Genomic DNA, 24,662 nt, shown 5'->3' with positions numbered 1-24,662 from the left:
GCTGCAGAGGACAGACAGGGGAGACCCCTGCTGTCCTGGGGCGCACACCTCTGTCTCTTGGGGAGGGGGGCTGATAGAAAATAAACAAGCACACTGATTGTGTCCCCAAGTATTTCTGAGAGTGAGAAGTGCTACGAAAGGAAGACAAGCCAAGAAACATGGGTTGCCACTAGGAGGGCAGAGGCGGACATTAGAACTCGGGGAAGTCCTCTGAGCCAGCGACACCGCAGCCAAGAGGGAAGGAAGCCGCAGGCGCTGGCCTCCCCCTCAGCAGACAGTAAGAATATTCCAGAGCATACAACTTACCTGCACTTCTGCGGCCGGACCAGGTGCGCCAGCTCAGCAAACCTCCACAGGGCAGCGCGCAGGCTCCGGGGAGCACCGTTCTGAGCAGGATGAGAGTGGTGAGTCACGCTTAAGAGTCACGGACGCTACTCCGAAAGGACTTCATAGGAACAAGAGCATTTAAGTGATTGCTTGTTTCTATGTTTAGACACAAAGCCACATAAACTATAACTGCCGCAGAAGCATCACAGTCTTGGGGCATCAATTACAAAGACGGAAAACTTAATTCCCATCTCATCTCATAAATAGTGAAGAGGAACCTTGTGAAGGAAAATAAAGCGGTGAAGTGTACTTTACCAGAAGCATCTGCGTCTAACATTCCCACTTAGTAAATAAGACAAGATTTCACACATGCTGCTCAATCCAGGGAAGCAGCACCATTGGCTCAGTAAGAGAATGTCAAAGCCTACCTTTTTGATTTCCTTATACAGCTCTAACTGCAGCCTCGGCAGACTGGAGTCCATCAGGGCCTGCAAAAGAGCACCAGGACTGAGAAGACTCACTCCGCCAGCCCGGCAGAAAACGAAAAGGCAACTAAAATTTCAACCTGGGGGCAAAGTGGAATTTTAGCAACTAAATTTAGCAAATTAAGCTAAGAAACTGCTCGTTGAGAAAGAAGCACATACATACAGGCAGCCACTGAATAAACCAGCCACAGGTCTCCTACTCGAACAAAAAAAACAGAAGGGAAAGAATTTAACTTGATGCACAATGAAATACGACATAATACTGAAATCCAATGGTAGATGGCCCAAATTCATTCTAATGTTCTTATATTAAATCTTAACATTCAAGGAGAGGAGAAAACACCTGAAAGGTTTGCCTTCTTCATTGAAGTGCACACTGCTGGACAACCCAACATCAACAATGGCCTGGAGTCTGTGGCGCCAGCAGGGCAATGAGCGCACCTGGAAGACCAGAGCCCCTCGCTCTGGCGGGCAGGGCCACCGTCCTTTCTGAAGGTCCTCCCTCGATGCACGGGTGCTCCCAGTCCCGTGGTTCAGAGCTTGCAACCAGTAAGGAACCTCGTGCTCCTTAGAATGTGCCCCCATCCCTGCTCACCTCTGGGCCCAACCAAAACTGATGGCCACCAGGCGAACTTCAACCCAGCAAGAATGGCCAAGGGCTACCACCACTAGTGGCAGAGCCCGTGTTCGAGAGGGTTTCTCAAGATGGAAGGAAGGGAGAGGAAAGATTCCTGGCCCCCACTCTCGCCCGCAGGAACCCTCTCCTCTGAAATGGTACTGCCAATGGTGGCCTGTCCACCAAGAAGAGCGGAAAGACAGAACCGAGCTGCAAACCAAGCTTGTTTCATGTGATAGAGAGCACATACTGTCTACAACCTGAGCTGCTCATAGTAAAGCTCATATGGGTACACCTACCGATTCAGTGAATTTGAAAATCAAAAGCAGAGGCACCTTCGGGAGCTTCTGAAGTATAACAGTGTCTCAGAAATGTGTAAATCCTAACTCTTCAATTTCAGTTTGTACTAAATCCTTAAGCAAGCACATCGAAACAGACATATATTAAAGATGCTACTTTGCAAATAAAACCAGAAGCCACATCCAAGTTTTATTTCAATTTGTTTTAGAAACCAATCTCAAACTTTCTTTATAACAAGAGAAAACTAAACCTCAAACCCCTAATAAGAGCACAGAATCAGGGTTCCCAGTCACTGCATGATAGCAATCTGATACCCCCGCCCCCAAATCCCTTCCTCACCAAAGCAGACACACCCACTCAGCTGCCAGGTGGAGCCCCTGACAGCCCACCTTCGCCTCCTTGCTCCCCCTCCCACAGCCAGCACCCTCGCTCAGACCTTACTCTCCCAGGACAGGACTACTACGCCTCCCACATGGATTCTCAGTACGTAGGTCCTTCTCTACTCTAAGGCAGGCCATACTCTGTCACCAGGTTACTCTTCCAAAATAAAGCACTCCACTGACCACGTCAAAAATCTTTGAGAGTTGGCACCTGGGTGGCTCAGTTGGCTAAGTGACTGCCTTCAGCTCAGGTCATGATCCCAGGATCAAGTCCCGCATCTGGCTCCCTGCTAGGCAGGGAGTCTGCTTCTTCCACTGACCTCTTTCCACTCATGCTCTCTCTTTCTCATTCTCTCTCTCTCTCAAATAAATAAATAAAATATTTTTTTAAAAAAATATTTTAAAAAAATAAAGGCCAAGCCCCCCTGAACCTACCCTCAATGCCTCCCATTCTCCTAGGGCACACACCAGAGCCACTCTCCTCTGTGAGCCTACAGAGGCTTCCTGGAGCCCCTGAGAGACAGGGGGCTGTGGGAGTTAAGAGGATCTCTAATCTCCTCACTCACCTACTAGCCACCACCTCCAAGAAACCTTCTCTGGCTCCCAGACAGAAGACATCTCAGTCTCTGGAGTGCCATGATGACTTGCTAATGTCTCTCAGAACTTAGAGTTCAGTGCCATGTACTGAGTGATTTCTGTTTGAATGTGCTTCCCCACCTGAGCAGGAGCACACTACCAGGCTGAATCAGATCCCTACTGCATTTTCCTATATAAATGAAAAGCAACGTGTCCCCTTGGCTTGGGCCATGAGTCTGGTCTCATCAGAAGCATGTAACAACACACAACAGAAGACAAAAGTCAAGGACCTGACTCCCAGGTGACGTCTGTGTTCTGCCCCTCCCTGACATCTGAGCCAAGGAATCTCTGCACCAGGAGGCCTGACATAGGGGAAATAGGACAGGAGATGGCCAGAATGACAACTCTGGCCTTAAGTTATGACCCAGGGTCACAGCTGACAACCACCATACATACACCAAGCTATTCAGTCCAGCAGTTCTTGGAAATGCATCACTAAAGAAGAAAGGCTTGAAAACAGAACAAAGCCTACATTGGACATCCAATGGCCAGAGCAGTCTGGGGTCATACTATTCCCTCTGCCCTCCTGAATCCCTCTCTTGCCATGAAGCAAGGCATGGTGCCCTCTTTAGGTATTCTGAGTCTAAGCAACAAGTTCAAGAACTAAAACATCAGAAAAAACCCAGTCTGGTCCTGCCAGTAGGAATAAATAAAGTAAGCAAGGACATTTAGGCCTGGAGAGAAGAAAACATGACTGAAAAAGACCATCTGTAAATATGCTGTGGGACCCCACACACATGGACCCCACACGCATGTGAGTATCACTAACCGGTCACCGGCATGGAGAGTAAGGACAGGGCCGCTCACCGTAAATTGCTGGTGAAGGTGGGGTGCCAGAAAAGCAGGAAGTGCCAGCAAAAGCAGAAGAGCAGGCAGCTACCTACAGATGGAGGAGGGCCTCCCTAAGGCTGCTCCCGCCTTGGAGCTTCCTGCCCAGCTCCCTGGGCAGGGAGGCTGCGGTGAGAAGAGCCCGGAAAGCATGGCTAGCCAAGTAACATGCTGGTGGGGGGAAGGACCCCTGGATGACAGGAGACCAAGGAGTCTGTGTAACAGAAGAGGGAGCGCAGCTGGTGTTCTTCCACACCCTGCAATCTCTTTGGGTGAGAATATAGGAATCTCATTATTGGGGCACCTGGGTGACTCAATCAGTTAAGCATTGGCCTTCGGCTCAGGTCATGATCTCAATGTCCTGGGATCAAGCCCTCCATTGGGCTCCACGCTCAGTGGGAAGTCTGCTTCTCCCTCTCCCTCTGCTCATGATGTTCTCTAAGAAATAAGTAAGTAAGTAAATCTATTTATAAATACAAAATGTAAATTTTTTTTGAATTTCATTTAAAAAAAAGACTCATTATTAATAAGAGTCCTTCTCACAACTCGGAGGACCAGTGAGTGGCCAGGATGGTGCTAAACACACCGCCTTTGATCCTCACACATGCTCACATATACCACCGCACTCTGTCTGATTCCCTTTGCAGGGAAGGAAACTGAGGCTCACAGAATTAATACATTTCCCAAAGTTGTTCAGTGAGTAGGGGACAGAGGCAAGATTCAAACACATGTCTCCTTGACTCCAAAATCCGTGTATGCCCTATCCACCTGGCAGAGGGCCTCAATCTCCTTGAGCAGGAAGGGGGAGTGATCCTCTTGCTGAGGAAGGCAGGGCCCTCGAAGGAGAAAGGAAGGGTAACTGCTTGGCCAATGTAAAACGTAACCACTCTCCAGAGAAAGGCCTGAGAAGGACTCCGAAGAACAGTTTTGTTTCTTGAGATCCTAACGAGAAAGGAAATAGTCACTAATCTATGTTAGCTTGTAGTCCTTGGTTTATCTGGCCATGTGAGAATTACTAAGAAAAGAGCCTGCAAGGAAAATGAAGAGATGCAGGCTCTTCTCCAAGACTTATCTAAATTTCAGGGGTGGAACTGGAAGCCGCAGGGGAAAAATAAGAAAACTGGAAAGGTCCAATAAACAAGAATCCCTGCAGAGAAAGAAACAAGAAAAAAACAATTCTGGAGAGACGTACAGTGCTAACCCCAACGCCGGCGCCCCGAGAGCAGGGGCGCTATGAGTCTGCACACACAACCCGAAAGCCCCATCACTGACAAAGGTGGCCTAGAAGAAGGTGACCAGGATGACCTGGGGACACAAAGTAGGAGAAGGGCAGAATGAGAAAAACAAGGATAGTTTTCCAATACATTAAGAACTGTGGAAGAAGGATTTTATCTTCAAGGGCAGCAGAAAACAGGAGCTTAAAGCTCTGGTGGTCCTGGCCCCAAAGTCAGCCTCAGGAAGCAGCAGGGGAAGAAGACGGTGTTCCCTCTCCGCTCCCTAGCTCGCCTGTGGCCCAAGGGCTTTGGCTTTCTGGCTCTGCCATCCTGCTCTGGGAATTCCTTCCCCCCAGCCCCGTCACACCAGCCCCAGCGAGCGTCTTATGGGAGCCTTATCTTCTGAGGAAGTCTCCGCAGGGGCCGGGAAAGCAGACAAAGGAAGAGAGTCCAGACACACCATACAGAAACTACAAATGGGAGTCCATTAACCCGTCCCCTTCCCTTCCAGGGCTTCGTGGCTGCTCTAGGCTCTGCCCAAACAAAAGTTGGTGCCTTAGTGACAGCTTCCTCAAGAACACCCAGCAGTCCCCAGCAGTACCCCCATGACCTATGCACGACACAGACAGAGCAGGGGTAGCAAGCACACAGGCAGATACAAGCTCCGCCAAAGCACACGCCAGGTGAAACAAGCGCAAACATCCAGAGAGACCGTGGCACTCAAGACAGAAGGAAGGTACGTTAACAGCTACTCCCCCAGCCACAAGTCCAGCCCAGAGAGCGTGGCTCATGGGCTTACTTTGATGACTCTGTTGAGGCACTCATCAGCCACCATCCGGACATCCGACTCTGCATCATCACTGCACAGCAGGAAAAGTTCCATAGCGATGCCCAGAAGTTTCTGAAATTCTGGAGAATTTCTAAGTAAAAAAAAGAGAGAGACAGTGTCACAGCCCAGAGGAACCTATGAAGACATGACACCGAAATGCAATGCGGCATCTGGTATCCTATACGGGATTCTAGAACGGAAAAGCAACATTATGAAAAAATGAAGGTCGATAAGTGTATTAATACTGATTTATTAATTGCGAAAAATATGCCATAGTAATGTAAGGTGCTAATAACTGGGGTAACTGAATGTGGGGTACAGGGGAACTCTCTATACTCTCTTCACAATTGTTCCGTAAATCTAAAGCCATCCTAAAATGTAAAAGTTTATTTAAAAAAAGAAATTGTATTTGCAATACAAATTTCATTTTTTAAGGGTTTTGTTAAAAAACCTTAAAAAGAACTGTTTTATACATAATGAAACTCAATTAAAAAGGGGGGGGGGCGAAAAGACACTGCTTCACTCCCAGAGAGCCCCCTGCTCTCTGCCAACAGGTTACTTTTACTCTTACAATATGCTTGGAATCCTGACCACAGTAAACCAATATAACTGTTTCATGCCTTTTAAGTCGTGCTTTCGATGTGTTCCAAAGCACAGCCATATTGCACCGTAGACTACACACGACCATGGCCAGGCTGTGGTCTTGCTCCTCTAGCTCAGTCCTACGAAGACTAGAGACTACGTAATGCTTGCAAGTGATTTTGAAATGTCTGACTGAGAGAGCTGGTCTGGGCTGTCACGATCCACGTGGCTGAACACAGCCAAGACAGAGACAGGCTGACGGGCTACACTCGAGGAACTGATTTCACAGCACCACGGAGAACTGAAAGCCAGTAATACAGCCCCTGTATAATGTTGTTATTTCTGAATCCTCAAAATCCAACTGCTGTTTTACCATCTCAGCCTAGAATACTCTGAAATGGGGGTTGATGCCCAATTCCCACCATGTCCTAAATCCTACCAACAGTCAAAAGAAACATAAGCCTAAGAGAATCCAAAGGACCACCTTAGCAATGATCAACAAATACAAGCAAGACACAAAACACGCCACCCAGCAGCATGTCAGACCTCACCCAGGCAGACCACAGCTGTGATCCACAAGCAGGAAAGGCCTCCCAGAGGTGGGCACAGCATTCAAATGCCGCCCAAAGAAGCGCTTAGCTACAGAAGCACAGCATGAGTTACAGGTCTGACTTTGTGCTTTCTAATGGATACATCAAAAATAAAAAGAAACAGGTAAAATTAGTTTTAGTAACATATTTCATTTAGGGGCGCCTAGGGGGCTCCGTCAGCTGAGCATCGCCTTCTGCTCAGGTCACAATCCCGGGGTCCTGGGATCAAGACCCATGTCGGGCTCCCTGCTCAGCAGAAGCCTGCTTCTCCCTCTGCCTGATGCTCCCCATGCTTATGCTCACTCTCTAACAAATAAACAAATTCTTAAAAATGATAAATAATATATTTCATTTAATCCAACATACCTAAAATATGACTATTTCAATATGTAATCAATATGAAGAAATTATTGATAGACATAACAATCTTTTTTTTTTAAGATTTTATTTATTTATTTGACAGAGAGAGATCACAAGTAGGCAGAGAGGCAGGCAGAGAGAGAGAGAGGAGGAAGCAGGCTCCCCGCTGAGCAGACAGCCCGATGTGGGACTCGATCCCAGGACCCTGAGATCGTGACCTGAGCCGAAGGCAGAGGCTCAACCCACTGAGCCACCCAGGCGCCCCAGACATAACAATCTTTTTTACAGCACATCTCAATTCAAACACAAAATTTTCATCAGTGGTATGTTATCTGTGTTCAGAATTTATAAAACCCACAGTTAGAAGTAGGTTCACTTGCAAGTAACAAATAAGTTCTGAAGATCCAATGCACAACATAGTGACTATAATCAAGAATACTGGATTATGAACTTCAAAGTTGCAAAGAGACTGGATCTTACCTGTTGTCAACACAGAAAAGAAACAGCAACCCTGTGACTTGACACAGGTGTCAGCTAAGACTACTGTGGCCTCACACTGTGGTACACCCACGCATCAAACCAACATGCTGTCAACCGCAAACACACTGTCACGGGTCAATCATATCTCAATTAAAAGAAAAAAGCAAGTTCAGATACCATTTCGAACCATGCATCAAAGTTCTCCAATAACTAGACTGAATATTGATTTTTAAATTTTATTAATAAAACAGACATTGAGCTAATGAGGTTACAGATTTCTTCTTGAGAGAACTTTAGAAATGTGTCTGTCATGAAACCTGTCTATTTCACCTAAATTGTCCAACAATTGCATAAAGTTATCCTAATAGATAATCCTGTCAATACCTACAAAACCCATATTAAGCTCATCCCCCTCACTCCAGACACTGGTAATGTGTGACTTCACTCCTTGCCTGGTCGGTCAGTCTGATGACTCTTATAGACATTCTCAAAGAACGTGTTTCTGGCTTTATTGAGCTTCTACAGACTTCTCTGTTTTCTATTTTACTGACTTCTGCTCTCTATGTCCATTCTTCTGCTAAATTGGGGTTTCATCTACGCCTGTTTATCACGTTTCCTGACATGGAAGCTGAGGTCACTGCTTTGAGACCTTTCCTTTTTTTCTACGACAGGCACCAAGTGCTGCAACCCTCCCTCAGACATGCCGCAGCAGCATACCGCAACTTTCAAAATCCTCTGCTTTTATTTTTCATCAATTTCAGAATGCTTTCAGATATCCCCTTTGACTTCCTCTGTGATCCATGGGTCATGTGGAAATGAGTTACTTGTGTTCCAGACTATCTTTCTGGAACAGATTTCATTGTAATGGCATCAAGGTCAGAGAGCATACTCGTGTATGAATCCTTTTCCATTTATAGACTTGTTGTATGGCCCAGGGGGTCTCTCTTGGCAAGTGTGTTGTGAGCACTTGAGAAGAGCGTGTCTTCTGCTGCTCTGGCTGGAGTGCCTGTAAATGCCAAACAGGCTACATGGGTGGGTAGTGTTGTTCAAGTCTTCCAGACCCAGATTTTATGTCTGCTGCTCTAAAAATGTTTGAGAGAGGCTACTGAAATCAGACTGTAATTGTGGCTCTGTTTCTCCTTACAGTTCAATCAGGTTTTGCTTCATGTATTTTTGAAGCTCTGTCCTTAGCTACATAAACATTTAAGATTGTTATGCTCCCTTGATGAACCAGATACCTTGATCATTATAAAAGTGACCATCCTATTTCTGGTAATAACTTTTACTTAGAAATCCCCCGTCTGATGTTAACACAAGCACCCCGGCTTCCCTCTGATCAGTGCTAGCGTGGTCAGCCACCTTCTTTAACTTTTAAGCTATTTGCGTCTTTATACTTAAAATGGGTTTACTGTAGGCGGGATATGCGAGGTCTCAGATCTGAAAAAACTTGTCTCTCTGTTTAATGTCATTATTGACGTAAGCAGATTTAAATCTACCATCATAGTATTTCTTTCCTTCTTACCCCAGGTGCTCTTTATTTGCCTTTTCCCTATTTCTGCTTTCTTTTGGGGTATTTTTAGGAACCCCTTTTATCTCCTTTTCTGGTTCATTAGCTATAACTCTTTGTCGAGCTTTCAACTGTTGCCCTGTTTATAATCTACATCTTTAATTTACCCCAGTCTGCCTTAATGGTATTACACCACTTCACATACAGCGTAAGAAATGAACAACAGTACTGGGTTCTGGGGCTGCTGTAACCAGCTTCTAGAAACTGGGTGGCTGAAGGGGCGCCTGGGTGGCTCAGTGGGTTAAAGCCTCTGCCTTCGGCTCAGGTTATGATCCCAGGGTCCTGGAATCAAGACCCGAGTCAGGCTCTCTGCTCAGCGGGGAACCTGCTTCCTCCTCTCTCTGCCTGCCTCTCTGCCTACTTGTGATCTCTGTCTGTCAAATAAATAAAATCTTAAAAAAAAATAAAGAAAGAAACTGGGTGGCTGAAAACCACAGGTGTCCGTCCTCTCGCAGTTCTGGAGGCCAGAAGGCCAAAATCAGAATCACTGGGCCAAACATCAAGGTACTTCCCTCCAGAAACTCCAATGGAGAAGGGCTCCTTGCCTCTTCCAGTATGGCAGCGGCTGGCACCTCTCAGCCTATGGCCTGATCTCCATGCCTGTCTTTCTCCATCTTCATGTTGCCACGTGCGTGTGTCTGCTTCTGTGTGTGTGTGTGTGTGTGAGAGAGAGAGAGAGAGAGAGACACCTCCCTCTGCCTCCCTCTCATAAGGATATATGTGGCTACATCTAGGGTGCCCCAGGACAACTCAAGATAATCTCTCCATCTCACAACCCTTAACTTAATCACACCGGGAAGACCCTTACCCTTCGAGGTACATTTACACAGGATTCAGGGATCAGGACCTGCCATCTCTGGGAGCAGGAGCACTATTTGGCCGACCATGAGCTATGAAACAGCCTTCATGCTGGTGTTGTCCCACATTCTGCTTCTGCCTGTCATAAAGCCCCAAAATCCATGGTTATTATTTTTGCTGCAAGCAATCCATTAACTTTTGAAGAGATGAAAAACGAGGGGGCAAGTTTCCAGTCACATGGCACGGTCACCACTTTCACAGGAGCTAAAGACTCAAGGATCAGTCCCTCTACAGGCTCCAGGGATCATTCTGTGCAGCTCTCTTCTCCGGGACTCTCCCCAGCTGGCTGTAGCTGACAGCTCTGTCTGTCTCCTTAACCATGCGCCCAACAGCTCTGCCTGGGTTTCCCCTCCCCACAGAACTCCTTCCACACAGTAATAGGAAGAAGTCATATGGCTCCCACACTAGTTTTCCATTTTTCGAGGACTGCTGTTAACTCTTCGCCTGATGTCTGGAAAACCACTGTCACATATATTTTACCCATTATCAATTGTCAGGCAAGAAAGTAAATCTGTCTTTGGTATTTATCTTAGCCAGAGCAAATATCTTTCTTAATATTTTACTTTTTTTAAAATTTTATTTATTTTATTATTTGACGGACAGAGATCACAATTAGGCGGAGAGGCAGGCAGAGAGAGAGGAAGGGAAGCAGGCTCTCCGCTCAGCAGAGAGCCCAATGTGGAGCTCGATCCCAGGACCCTGGGATCATGACCTGAGCCGAAGGCAGAGGCTTTAACCCACTGAGCCACCCAGGCACCCCTCTTTCTTAATATTTTAAACTTAAGTTATTAATATAGTATTAATAAATTTTCTGGTCACAAATACACATTTCTAACAATCATCTTTTATAAAGTTAATTAACATTCCCTTCTATAAGTATATTTTACTTTTTCAATTCCCCAACTAGTAAGTCATTAAGATTATTTTTAATTTTCTAATGGGTGAACAATACTGCACTGACATTGTCACACACTTTCCCAAAGATAACGTCCTCAGGAAACGCTGCCACAAAGATGACCATCTGAAGCTTGATATTTTTGTCAAACTGCCTTTAAAGAAAGATTGCCTCACGTCTGACAAAAATCCTTAGTATTTCTTAATGTTTGTCAATTTGACAGAAGCTAATCTTGTTTTTGTTTGTCTCTTTCCCCTGGCTAGTAAGTATGAGTATTTTCCCACAGGAAACAAAAAAATACATGTCACCTGTCAGGTTCACTGGCCCACACATATTTCTTACCTCCTGAACTACCTAGCCATGTTCTTTGCCTACTTTCCTAATAGGCTGATAGTCTTTTCCTTAATGATTTATAATTGCTCTTTATACAGCTATTAAGCCTTTGAGATACATGCTGTCAATACTATCCCCAAGTTGAATTTACTTTCAAGTTTAAGATGGATTTTGACATACTGAACTATATTCCCATCAAAACAATATTTTCCTTTATATTATTAGCCTTCCTCTTCCTAAAATCAAAAATCCTTTTTCTTAATAATAATTTTGGGTTTTTTTTACATTTAAGTAATCGACCTGACATTTAGGTCTGTTTGCAATATAAGGCACAGACATAATTCTCAAGTCATTTGGTTCAATAACCCATCACTTCACTACTGATACAAAATGTTATCTTTACCATAAACTCACACACAGAGATGTACACATACACTCTCCTTTCTATCCCATACCTTCTTTCATGTCTGACAGCTAACTTAATCTTGTATCACCTCGCACCATACTGCTGACCTGTCAAATTTTCTTTTTTTTTTTCCCCAAGATTTTTTTTTTTTTAATTTATTTGACAGACAGAGATCACAAGTAGGCAGAGAGGCAGACAGAGAGACAGGGGGAAGCAGGCTCCCCGCTGAGCAGAGAGCCCGATGTGGGGCTCGATCCCAGGACCCTGGGATCATGACCTGAGCCGAAGGCAGAGGCTTTAACCCACTGAGCCACCCAGGTGCCCCGACCTGTCAAATTTTCTTTGTAACATTCATGTATTTATTCTTGCAGGTAAACAAGTTCAAAAATACCCCTACTAGAACTCTGATCAAGGCTATTTAAATTTATGGATTTATTTAGAGAAAATTCAGCTTTATGATAAAAAGTCTTCCATTTAGGAAGCAATGTAGTCATCTAAACCTTTCAGGAAAGCCAACAGCAGTCTACATATTTTCTGCATATTTCTTGTCAGTTCCTTGAAATTTTCTATGTTGGCGCCACTGTGAATTGGATCTTGAACCCCGATATTTTCTAACTGACCTAAACTAATATATAGGAAACCTAAAGATTTCTGTATAATTATTTTTACCCAACCACTTTATGAAGGTGTGCACACTTAGATAAGGGTTCCTAGGTATTCCTGAGAGGAGACTTGTTAAGAACAAATTCCCAAACCACATGTGAACAGAAAATATAAGTGTGTTTGGGAAAGAGGGCAGTGAGGTGTCTTAATTACTGTATTTCTGACAACTTTTCTGGATGATCATGATGCTGACCCATATTGAGGAACTAGTAAGTTAGACCACCAAAATAGGAGCCAAAGTACACTAATGGTCACAATATCCATGAAGTTTTAGATGACTTCCCACGTTAAAAACTCCGGAAGCTATCACTGAAATAACCCCACTAGAAAAAAGGTTAGTATATCACAGAACCTACAGAAATGTACCAAAGATTTAGTTATATTTATATTCAAGGAGAGATCACAGGAAACATCAGCTATTAAAAAAAGATTTCAGGGGTGCCTGGGTAGTTCAGTGGATTAAGCCTCTGCCTTTGGCTCAGGTCATGATCTCAGGGTCTTGGAATCAAGTCCCGCATCGGGCTCTCTGCTCATCAGGGAGCCTGCTTCCCCATCTCTCTCTGCCTACTTGTGATCTCTCTCTGTCAAATAAATAAATAAAATCTTAAAAAAAAAAAAAAAAGATTTCATGAAACATTGTGTGTGTGTGTGTGTGTGTATTATCTACCTGAGCTCCACACTCTGAAATTCCTGCGAAGTATGGAAAGTATCTTAAAAATAAATTGTTCTTTGATCTGATGACACCAGAGATGATCTCTCTGGATCCATAAAACATTCCATCAACATGTCCTTCTGTAGAACAAGAAGTATGACTATCAGCATTACTCCATAAAAACAGAAGAAATACACCCCTGTGAAAACCACTAATGTCTACCATTTTGATTTAAGATGGCAAACTGAGCCAAACCAATCCTAAGATATCCCAACATACATTTCTAGTATGAAAATCTAAGCTGACATCAATTCCACTGAGAATGATCAAAGAAACTACGTAAGTACAGAACAGGAAGCATTCCAAGTGGAAGAGAGCTTGTCTCTGGATCCATAAGCTTTCACAGTGAAATGTTCCTGGACTCCTTGATGCTGGAGGTCAGAGCAGCAAAACTCTGCGGCAGGAGAGCAAACGTTTGTTAGGGATCGAAGTCACTTCGCATGAAAGCTGGGACACCTGAGAGCTCTGGATGAGACCTGTCATGACCGCAGAGAGCTCTCGCTCCCACGTGGCTAATAAACACACGTCCGCAGTGTCAGCTTATCTCACGAGAACCCTAAAAACCAGGACTTACAGTTCACAAATGCAGCAACAGAGACGGAAAGAAGTTAAATTTATCCAAAATCAGCTGGCTTCTAAGGAGCAGAGATGGATTCAAAGCTTTTTTTCCCCTACTTTTATCATAGTGTTGTTTTCTACAACAGCATGCTAACTTAGAATTTTTATTTTCAGCACATACTCTCATTTGTTATTTCATCTGCTTCCCACATTTCTACAAATTAGAGAAAAACAGAAATCATCCAGCACATTTCCCAAACGATGGAACAAGTTCAGCTAAAACGAGCTATTATATGAGAAATCACACTGAAAATATAAAATACAAATGCAAGGTGCCATTAAAAATAACTGGTCACTAAGTTTCCATCCAGATTACTATTCTAACAGATTAGAGAGAGCTCTTTCCAGATTCCAAGCAGCACAATAACATGAATTTTTTGTTCCGAGAGAAAGAAAAGCAAGGAGAGAAGTATCTCACCCATATCCAACCAAGTAGCAGAATTCAGAAATCTCAGGTACATCTGTCTCCTACTCAGGCCTAGAAAGAGGCCTAAAATACTTACCATCCACAGTCTCTAGGAACAGTGGTTAGAAAGACAGACAACTGAAAGCAAAGAGAATGCGGAGACTTAGCAAAGACCCAAAAGAAGGTGCCTTGAGTTCACCCCAAAAGAAACATGAAGCAAGGGAGACTGGCCTATTCCACTGCTCAGGGCCCCGAGATCCCCACGCACAGGTGAGCAGGCATCGGCCACGGCTGGGCATGCCCAAATGGCAACCGGATGCCAATGAGAAGCAAAGGCAAAACATGTCATTGGACAGTCTCCTGTTGTTCCGATTACTGCAATAATGTAAAAATACCAACCAGAAGATTTTTCAATGTTCACAGTTAGCAAGAGTGCTAAGTAAATATAAACACCCTGTTCAATTATCATAATGGTTACAACTGTTGTTTGTAAGTTACAAAAAGGAAACATGACTTTTTTTTTTTTTTAAGATTTTATTTATTCATTTTACAGAGAGAGAGAGATCACAAGTAGGCAGAGAGACAGGCAGAGAGAGAGGAGGAATCAGGCTCCCTGCTGAGCAGAGAGCCCAATGTGGGGCTTGATCCCAGGACTCTGGGATCATGACCTGAGCCGAAGGCAGAGGCTTTAACCCACTGAGCCACCCAGGCGCCCCGGAAACATGACTTCTTATAGTGACAGCCAGAAATATGAGAAAAGGGGCCTTTAAATATCTTCAGAAACCTGGGGAGACAAAGAATATTCTAGCCCATTAGGAACAAAAATAGAGTCTCAATTTTTACTAGAAAGTTCAAAATGCAATTACCTGAGTGACTGTGCCACTATGTTTTCACATATTGTCAGACAATGGTTCACGCGGTCTTTCTTGGTGGCTGAGAGTTCTTTCTTTCTAAAAGAAAACAAAGGAGAAGTGAGCATGTGTTGAATTAGCCACTCCACTGACGTCCACGCATCAGTCACTCATTCCATAGCACTTCCAGACTGCCACAGAGAAACCACACTCCACTCTCAGGGGCGGACTGGGGTCAGCTCAAGGAGGCACAGATGAGGTCAAGCGAAGGCTTCCTGAACTAGAGGTCTCCACAGAAAAGTCAGGTGATGTAACTGATGCACCTGTTTTTCCCATTTTAGAGGAGAAACTGCAGTGCAGACAGTGACTCGCCCAAGAGCACACCAATGCACGGGGCACGTGATTCAGGGAAATACAGCATCATCCCTACTCTTCATACAAAGCTGCCTCCACTGCTCGAAATCACATTGTAACTGAGGGCAGACCTCGTGCTCTCAGGGAGAGACTGACTGCTTCTACACCCAGACAGCTTGGAAGAAGCCTCCTGCGAGGACTTCTGGGGCAACACAAGGAGACAAATAGCCCGCTCAAGATCAGAGTAAAGGAACTTGCTTCCCACCCAAACTTGCAGCTTCAGATGCCTTCGAGGTATGTAACCTTCAAAACAGGTGACAGAGGTATGATCCAAAGAGGAACCCCAAAATTAAACCAGGCTGAAGAACTACATCCAGAGAAGTATTTGAGTGTGGTTACCAGTACACTGTACTAGAAACAAACCGGAAGACTACTAGTTTTGGGGGGAATTATATTATCAAAGGGGCAGTGGGTCTAACCTGCGCACACCTGTGACTATTTCATCCCCAGGGCAACCCTCAGGCTCCAAAAAGTGTGTCTGAAGGAAAAGGCTATTACAAACTGTACAATCCAATGAAACCAACACCTCCAAAAGGCACTTCAGATGTGGCTGGAGAAGAAAAGGAGTAAGGATGAACCAGAAGCCAAAAAGAACAGACTGGGGTTTCAACAAGAAAAGAATCAGGACCTGAGCAAGACACCTCCTTCATGGCGGGGGGGGGGGGGGGGGGGCGGTGCTTCCCAAGGACTGGCCAACTAGGGTCCATCATTACAGGGACTGGTGAGTATGTCTTTCCCACTGGTCTCTTTCCTGAATGGGACTTTTACTAGTAAGTTAATACTGCAGACTTCCTGCTCGTCATCCGCACAAACACCAATCTTTCCTTCTTGGACACACGCCCCCCAGTTAGAAATTCCATTCCTTAGCCTCCCTGCAGGTAGGGAGAGACACACACCTCATTCTCACAGATGAAACAGAAATGGAAGCCTCACCTCACCGGCTTACCCTGGGTATCTCCCCATCTAGTCCTCCAACTAGAACAAACATGCCTAACACCTAGGTTTTGATTGTACAAATAAAGACAAGAAGATTGCAGAACCAACAGGATGAGAGCAGCCTGGGTCCCTAAGGGACCACAAGAGGCAGAGGGTTCTCACCCCCCATCCTAAGGAGCCACCCACTTCAAAAGCGCTCCAGCGGAAATAACCAAAATATCCTTCACCCTGCGGACGGATGAACAAAGCCCCACAAGTGCACGATGGAGCACTGCCTGACAGAACGCTACCACACACAAGGTGAGTGTCAATGTCCCAAACTCTGGGCCACACAGCGGTGGATTCCATCTCTAGCATGTCCTGGGAGAGACAAACTACAGGGACAGGAAGTGGTCAGTAATTTACAGGGGCTGGAGAGAGGTATGGCAGCAAAGAGGCAGGGGGAGCTTGAGGGGGTGATGAAACTGCTAAACCCCGACTGTGTAGTAGGCACACAGCTATGCATTCGTCAAAGCCCAAAGAACTGGACGCTAACCAGGTCCCTGTGCTGTGCATAAACCATACCTCCGTTTAAAGAAGAAAGAAGAGAATGCTATGAGAAAATTAAAATGTTCTCTTCTTTAAAAGACCAGATTAAATTAGAATTGACCCAGTGTAAGACCACCACCAAGAAAATTAAAGAACATTGACTGTTTTAAGCATTTAGGAAGCAAACTAACTCACCTACCCATCACCTTTTGATTTCCAAAGTGAAAATCTGCCTAAGGCCTTAAATGAACTGAATTCACATATCAGGGTACCAGAAAAGAGGGAAAAAGTCACCAGCTTCACACTAATTACATGCATGCCTGATGGAGAATTGGCCAGGCCAGTGGAACATTTTAAATACAAATACGAGTCCTAACAAGAACTCTGTCTCCCTCTTCATATATGGGATAAGCCGAAAGAATACAGTGAGCAACAAAACAGCACAGCTGTCAAGGCCTGCGCCTGACTTCACGAAGACCTAGCTGCGCTGTTGCCCCTCACCAGAACCGGAGTAAACGTTCCTGAAACGAGCAAAAAGTCAAGGACAGAATACAGATCTCACCCAAGAAAATAAAAATACATTCTACTGTTGTCGGTTTCCCTCTTGCTCCTCTTCGTGGGGCTCCTGGTAGGGAGAGCCTGTCCTATTCCCTTGGGCTCTCTTCCCAGGCCCCGCCAGTCAGCGTCCAGGCCACTCTGATAACAACTGCTCCGGCAGTGGCCTCCCCAGGACAACAGACTAAGAGCAAGGCCCACGGCACGTCTCTGTTCCTAGCACTCAGCACAACGCCTGCACTTCACAGATGTTCATAAAAAGCCGATACGGAAATGGGTAAGTCAACATTTTCTGTAGAAGAATAAGTAAAATACACATTAAAACAGACTCAAAAGTTCTTGAGTCAGTCTTACAGATAAGATTCAGAAGACAAGTGATAATTACTTTGAATCTAAATTTCTAGAACCCAGAGATGGAAAAAAAAGAAAAAGTAGAAACAGCAAAGCTACTAAAAAGCAGCAGCAGTGGCGCCATCCCCAAGTGCTAGAGCTCATGGGCTGTGGGAACCGGAGCTGGAGCCCGGACAATCCGGCCTGCCACACTCTAGACAACCAGGTCTCTTAGCAGCACCTTCGATGAATCTTATTCTGAAAAAGAAGACAGTACTCTCTCACGGTCGGCTAAGAAGAAAGCACACATATTTCGAGTTTCTACTCTTACCGGATTCACAATCACTTGCTAGCAATGAAGAAATCTGAATCTTTTCCACACAAAAACTGATAGCCCAAGAATCACAAAGTTCTGCAGACAGTTTTCAACGGTTCCTAAACTCGCCATTAAAATTCAAACAATAATCAGTAAGTACTTGTTTTGTGTGAGGAGCATAAACACAAACCATCTAATTGCTACCAAATGCTTTAATTCTGCTCCATTTTCCTCAAACCCATTGTCATTGCCAACATAGCTAAACGTGCAAAATTGACACACTATCATTAAAGAACTACACAATTTTTTTTAGAACTACACAATTTTATGACATCAGAGTCAAACCCTAAAAAATGCCTGCTTAAAAAGGCAGACAAGTGTAACCAAATCCTGTAAAAAGCACTCCCTCTTTTATCACACTGAAGAATACCCACATTTTTAAAGTGTGGGATCAGACTTTACCCACAGACACCCCAACAAAGAGACATTAACCAAAACTATCAGGAACGGGGGAAAAAATAATCCTTCCAGTATTACCTACTGAAAGCGACAAGTATTACCTACTAAAAGCGACAAGTGGTTTGTACACAGCACAAACCACTGCCATGGGGCACCCACTCCCAAACCTGGTCTAACCACGCCCACCAGGACACAGCCTCCGGCTACTTCCCAGATGTCCACATTCCCCAGCCCTCAGGGAACTCTGGCCCCTCAGAATAACTCAGTAGTTTAGGTCTTGCATCTTCAAGCTCAACTCTTTTACACTCTATGGTCCCTGCCTGAAACACCTCCTTCCTACCTTACTTTGTCCAATAAGCAAACTGGGAAATTTAAGAAAACCACAACCACTTCATTCCCCCATGGAATTTAACTTTGACTGATGAACAGAGAGGTCAGGCTGGTTTGTTCTACGTGCAAAGTAAGTATGGAAATTAAGGTAAAAAGGGAACCGCCTTGTTCTGAGCAGGAACTGGATGAACAGGGCAAGCAGTCCAGACTCTTCCAACTTTGGTAAATGCAATCATGTTAACTTCACCTTCAAAACACAAACAAACTTCAGTCAGCCCCTCTTCTGTACTGAAGTGATCTGCACAGAAACATGCATTTGAAAGAGGCACATAAAAAAGGCCAGGCCCCTACAGCACCCTAGGACCACATTAAAACAATTACCGGAGAATGAAGTCTAAGAACGGAATTCAAGCCATCTTCCAAATTCTTATTGTTTAATATCATATTATTTTAAGACTTGGCATGAAAAATGTGGTTCCAGGTTGAGGGCTGGCAGGGGAAAGGCCTGGACTCCACCAGGACTTGAAAAACGCTGCTCGATCTTGGGCTTTTCGGGCTCTAAACACTTACCTTCCCACGGCACCTGCACAACCCAGCCGGCAAGCAGGACTGAGGCCTCCCCACACACACACCGCCCCCCACCCCCACCGCCTCCTGCCGTGGCCACTTCACTTGCAGCAAGTACAGTACTAATGTGAGTGCCCCTAAAATGTTAGAGCTCCTTCAGACAGATCTTAGGAAGGAGTGGGACACCAGAAGTCACTTTGGAGTTATGTACCATATCTAATTTAAAAATAAAAGTGCTGGGACACCTGGGTGGTTCAGTGGGTTAAAGCCTCTGCCTTCGGCTCAGGTCATGATCCCAGGGTCCTGGGATGGAGCCTGCATCGAGCCCACATTGAGCTCTCTGCTCAGTGGGGAGCCTGCTTCCTCCTCTCTCTCTGCCTGCTTCTCTGCCTACTTGCGATCTTTGTCAAATAAATAAATAAAATCTTTTTTAAAATAAATAAATAAATAAATAAAAGTGCTGGGACACCTGGGTGGCTCAGTGGGTTAAAGCCTCTACCTTTGGCTCAGGTCATAATCTCAGGGTCCTGGGACTGAGCTCCACATCGGGCTCTCTGCTCAGCAGGGAGCCTGCTTCCCCCTCTCTCTCTGCCTGCCTCTCTGCCTACTTGTGATCTCTGTCTGTCAAATAAATAAATAAAATCTTAAAAAAAAATTTAAAAAAGTGCTGTTTGATTAGGGGGACCAAGGACTAAGACTCCCCAATCCACAGTCTGTGTCATAGAAAAGGACCATCAAAATAAAACCTTTCTTGGAGCACCAGGGTGCCTCAGCCGGGTAAGTGTCTGGATTCTTGATTTTGGCTCAGGTCATGATCTCAGGATAGGGAGATCAATCCTCCCCGTTGGGCCCTGCACTCAGCATGAAGTCTGCTTGTCCCTCCATTCCTCCCCTCCCTGTTTGCTCTCTCCTTCTCTATTTAAAAAAAAAAAAAAAAAATCTTTTAAAAAATAAAAAATATTTTAAAAAAATAAAGCCTTGAGGCGCCTGGGTGGCCCAGTGGGTTAAAGCCTCTGCCTTCAGTTCAGGTCATGATCCCAGGGTGCTGGGATCAAGCCCCGCATTGGGCTCTCTGCTCAGCAGGGAGCCTGCTTCCTCCTCTCTCTCTCTCTGCCTGCCTCTCTGCCTGCTTATGATCTCTGTCTGTCAAATAAATAAATAAAATCTTTAAAAATTTAAAAAAATAATAATAAATAAAAAAATAAAGCCTTTCTTACTGGTGATCTAATCAAATACAGTTAACAATCACTACCTTAAAAAGGTGTACTTCAAAAAACCAATGGGTTAAGCTAAATGAAAAGTCTTTTTTTCGTGTGTGTGTGTGTGTGTGTGTGTGTGTGTGTGTGTGTTTAGTTCTATACAATTTTATCAGCTGTGTATGTTTATGGATCCCCCACAGACACCGAACATTTCCATCACAAGGGCTTCTCCTAGAGCCACAGCCACACCCCTCCCCTCCTCTCTACCCACCACACTCTCCCTAACCCTGGTGACCTCTCAGCTAGTCTCCTTTCCTAAAACCCCATGATTTCAAAAATGTTACATATTAAAGAGTTTGCACCCTTTCAGGAGTGGCTATTTTCACTGGCATGACTTCTGTAGGAGTTACCTAAATTGTGGCAGGTGTCTGGAGCTGAACAGTATACTTGTCGGAGTCCAACTGCCAGGTCAAATAATGATTGCACACTCTGTTCTACAAGAAACTGCAGGACTGTTTTCCAGAGTAGACATACCCTTCTGTATGCCCACCAGCAATGATTAAGTGACCGACCCAGTTTTGTCCATGCCAGCATTTGGTGCTGTCAAAGTGATCGTTTAGAAACATAAATCAGATCACTTGTTTCACCACACAAGTATGCATCTTGGGCAGAATAAAGTCCTTATTGCATTGGTGCACAAAGCCCCATTTGGCTGACCTTCATCTCTAATCTACCATCACTCTAACCTCATCTCCTATTTCTGCCCTTCATTTTGCTCCAGCCGCTGGCCTCCTTACTATTCCTCAAATACGAACGCACACTCAGTTCTCTGTTGTCTCCCTGAACCTCCTCTCCCAAAGGGCTTGCTCCCTCCACTCTGCTCCAGCAAAGCCTTCTCGGTGCACTTAGGCCCTACATAAAATTGCACACCTCTTCCCCTTACTGTTTTGTTTTCTCCATCGTATTTGTCACCACTGGTCTTGCTCACTGCTGTAACCCCAGGGCCCAGAAAATGGCCTGGCACAAAACCAGCACTTGGCTGAAGGGCTCCTCCCAGGTCATCGAGTCCAGTCCCCGCTTAAGTCCCCGCTCCCCCTGGGAGCTCTTTCAGCCCACTGCGGCTCATGTGTCAGGGTTACAACCCACTTTGGGGTTGCATGAATGCTTGATGGCCCTGGGACAGAGAAGTAACACTGCATCAGTAATGCCCTTACACAAGCAGCCCAAGTCTTCCCTCCCACATGCTGACGGCAGTGCTCGCTACGGAGCCCGGCCATCCCCAGTGCGGCTCTTCAAACTTCAGGGTGCACACAGATTGCTGGCAGGACTTGTCAAAATGCAGACTCTGATTCGGTACATCCCAGGTAGGGGAAAGGGTCTGTACTCCTCATAAGCTCGCAAGCAACAGCGAACTCTGGCCCAAGCAGCAAGGATCTACAGCAGATCATGTCTCTGACCCGCACTCCAGCACCCGAGCTGAGTCAACTCAGAACGCTGACCACCATCTTATGCGGTGTTTTGTTTTTCCTTCTTGTCCGAATAAGACCAATGTCTTGAGGCTGGACCCACCACCCCAAGGTAGTTTAGCAGATGGCTGGCTCACTTTCCGGAACTAGAGGTAGCAGGAGTGGGGACTCTCTTAGGTGGAGAGAATATGTCAGCAGGCTATTTGAAAGTTAGGACAATGCAAAACCTCTGCCTTTACAGTTCCAAGTCCTTTTAAAAAAAAAATTCTTGATCCCAGGGTCCTGGGATCGAGTCCCGCATCGGGCTCTCTGCTCAGCGGGGAGCCTGCTTCCCCCCCTCTTTCTCTGCCTGCCTCTCTGCCTACTTGTGATCTCTCTGTGTCAAATAAATAAATAAAATATTTTTTAAAAAAAAAGAAAAATTCTTGTCCAAGAACAGTCACTGAATTATATACCTTAAAATGCTTCATTTTATGTTATGTGAATTTCACCTCCAAATAAATAAACAAACAGGAAATTCTACACTACTATACAGCAATTAGCAAGAATTACATGTACGGCTATGGAACAATGTCTACGATATTACTGCTCTTGGAGAAATTCAGGGTGAACTCAGTCATGCAAACAAAAAGAGACATGTTTAAATGTTTAAATATGCATTAAAAAACAGAGAAGACAAAAAGAAGTTTAATAACTGTCATTTTTAGGGAATGAGACTAGGATAGATCTGTGCTGTTTGAAAATGTTTTATGATATATATATGTGTAACTTTTATTAATTTTTTAAACTAGTTAATAGGAAGTAACTAGACGGGGCACCTGGGTGGCTCAGTGGGTTAAAGCCTCTGCCTTCGGCTCAGGTCATGATCCCAATGTCCTGGGATCGAGCCCCGAGTCAGGCTCTCTGCTCAGCGGGGAACCTGCTTCCTCCTCTCTCTGCCTGCCTCTCTGCCTACTTGTGATCTCTGTCTGTCAAATAAAAAAAAAATAAAATCTTTAGAAAGTAACTAGAAAATAAACACGTCACAAAAGTGGTCCGATCATATTTAATCTAGGGATACGCAAGCTACAGCCTGTCTGTTTTGCTCCCATTTGCAAGCTAAGAAATGTTTTCACATCTTTAAATGGTTAATAGTAATAATAGTTCGCGACATATGAAAATTACATGAAATTCAAATTTCAATGTCATCAATAAAGTGTTACTGGAACACATCCACACTCATCCATTTATGTATTGCCTCTGGCTGCTTTAATTCTACCACGGCACAGGTGAGTAGTTGTGAGAGACACTGTGCCCACAAAGCCTAAAAATGGCCCCCCTCTCACTCTTTACATAAAAACTGCCAATGTACATGAATCAGAAGACTTGACATAGTTAAGGTGCCAATCCCCAAATCAATCTAGAAATTCAATGCCATCCCTACCAGAATCCTAGCTGGCATCTTTGTACAATCTGACAATCTGATCTTATAACCATATAGAAACTCACAGGGCCCAGGATAGCCAAAACTATCTTAAAAAAGAACAAAGTTGGAGGACTCAAATTTCATGATTTGAAATTGTGATTTAAAAAAACAAAAAAACAAAAAAAACAAAAAAACAGGGCACCTGAGTGGCTCAGTGGGTTAAAGCCTCTGGCTTTGGCTCAGGTCATGGTCCCAGGGTCCTGGGATTGAGCCCCGCATCTGGCTCTCTGCTCAGCGGGAAGCCTGCTTCCTCCCCACTCTTTCTGCCTGCCTCTCTGCCTACTTGTGATCTCTGTCTGTCAAATAAATAAATAAAACCTTTAAAAATAAATAAATAAATAAATAAGCCAAACACAACTGTGGTCATCAAGACTGTACTTGTATTGGTAGACCAACTGAAAGTCCAGGGGCACCTGGGTGTCTCAGTCAATTAAGCGTTTGACTTCGGCTCAGGTCATGATCCCAGGGTCCTGAGATCCAGCCTTTCATCAGGCTCCCTGCTCCTCAGGAAGACTGTTTCTCCACCTGCCTCTGCTGCACCCTCTCCCCAGCCCCCTGCTTGTGCTCTCCTGCTCACTCACACTCTCTCTGTCAAATAAATAAATAAAATCTTAAAAAAAAAAAAAAAAGAACTGAAAGTCCAGAAATAAATGCATATACTTACGGGCTATGCATTTTTAACAAGGGTTCCCATACAATCCAATGGGGAAAGAAACGTCTTGTTGATGAAAGTGCTGGCACAGCTGGGCAGCCGCACACCAAGGAATGAAGGTCCCTGACCTCACACCATATATAAGTTACCTCAAAATGGATCTGATGTAAATGTAACACTCTAAAACTCTTACAAGAAAACACAGGAATAATACATCTCTGTGACCTTGAATTAGGCAAATTTCATAGCTCTTACTCTTAAGGCACAGCAACCAAAGACAAAAATAGAAACTGGACTTCATCAAAATTGAAAACTTTTGATCTTTCAAAGGGCACTACCAAGAAAATGAAGAGAGAATCCACAGAAAGGAAGAATGTTTCAAAAATCACATATCTCATAAGTGTCCAGAATACATAAAAAGTCGTTTCAATTCCACAACAAAAAGACAAATTACTCAACTTTTAAAAAATGGGCAAGAATGAGGACAGGGCTTACAAACTAAGTGTAAG

The 24,662-nt window shown here is 44.6% G+C and overlaps 1 protein-coding gene across 1 annotated transcript in view; it reads right to left on the bottom strand.

Annotated features, from left to right (window-relative positions):
• The window catches only part of HTT (huntingtin), a 140,167-nt gene that overhangs the window by 111,634 nt on the left and 3,871 nt on the right, over positions 1 to 24,662 (bottom strand). Inside the window, exons 2-5 of the mRNA XM_080831267.1 lie at positions 14,952 to 15,035; positions 5,586 to 5,706; positions 756 to 815; positions 307 to 386 (exon numbers count right to left, since the gene is read on the bottom strand). Of these exons, the coding sequence (XP_080687393.1) occupies positions 307 to 386; positions 756 to 815; positions 5,586 to 5,706; positions 14,952 to 15,035 (345 nt within the window). The remainder of the gene's footprint in view (positions 1 to 306; positions 387 to 755; positions 816 to 5,585; positions 5,707 to 14,951; positions 15,036 to 24,662) is intronic.

The sequence above is a fragment of the Martes martes genome, assembly GCF_963455335.1.
Source record: "Martes martes genome assembly, chromosome: 2".
NCBI classification, from domain to species: Eukaryota; Metazoa; Chordata; class Mammalia; order Carnivora; family Mustelidae; genus Martes; species Martes martes.
This window is presented reverse-complemented; position numbering and strand designations above follow the sequence as displayed.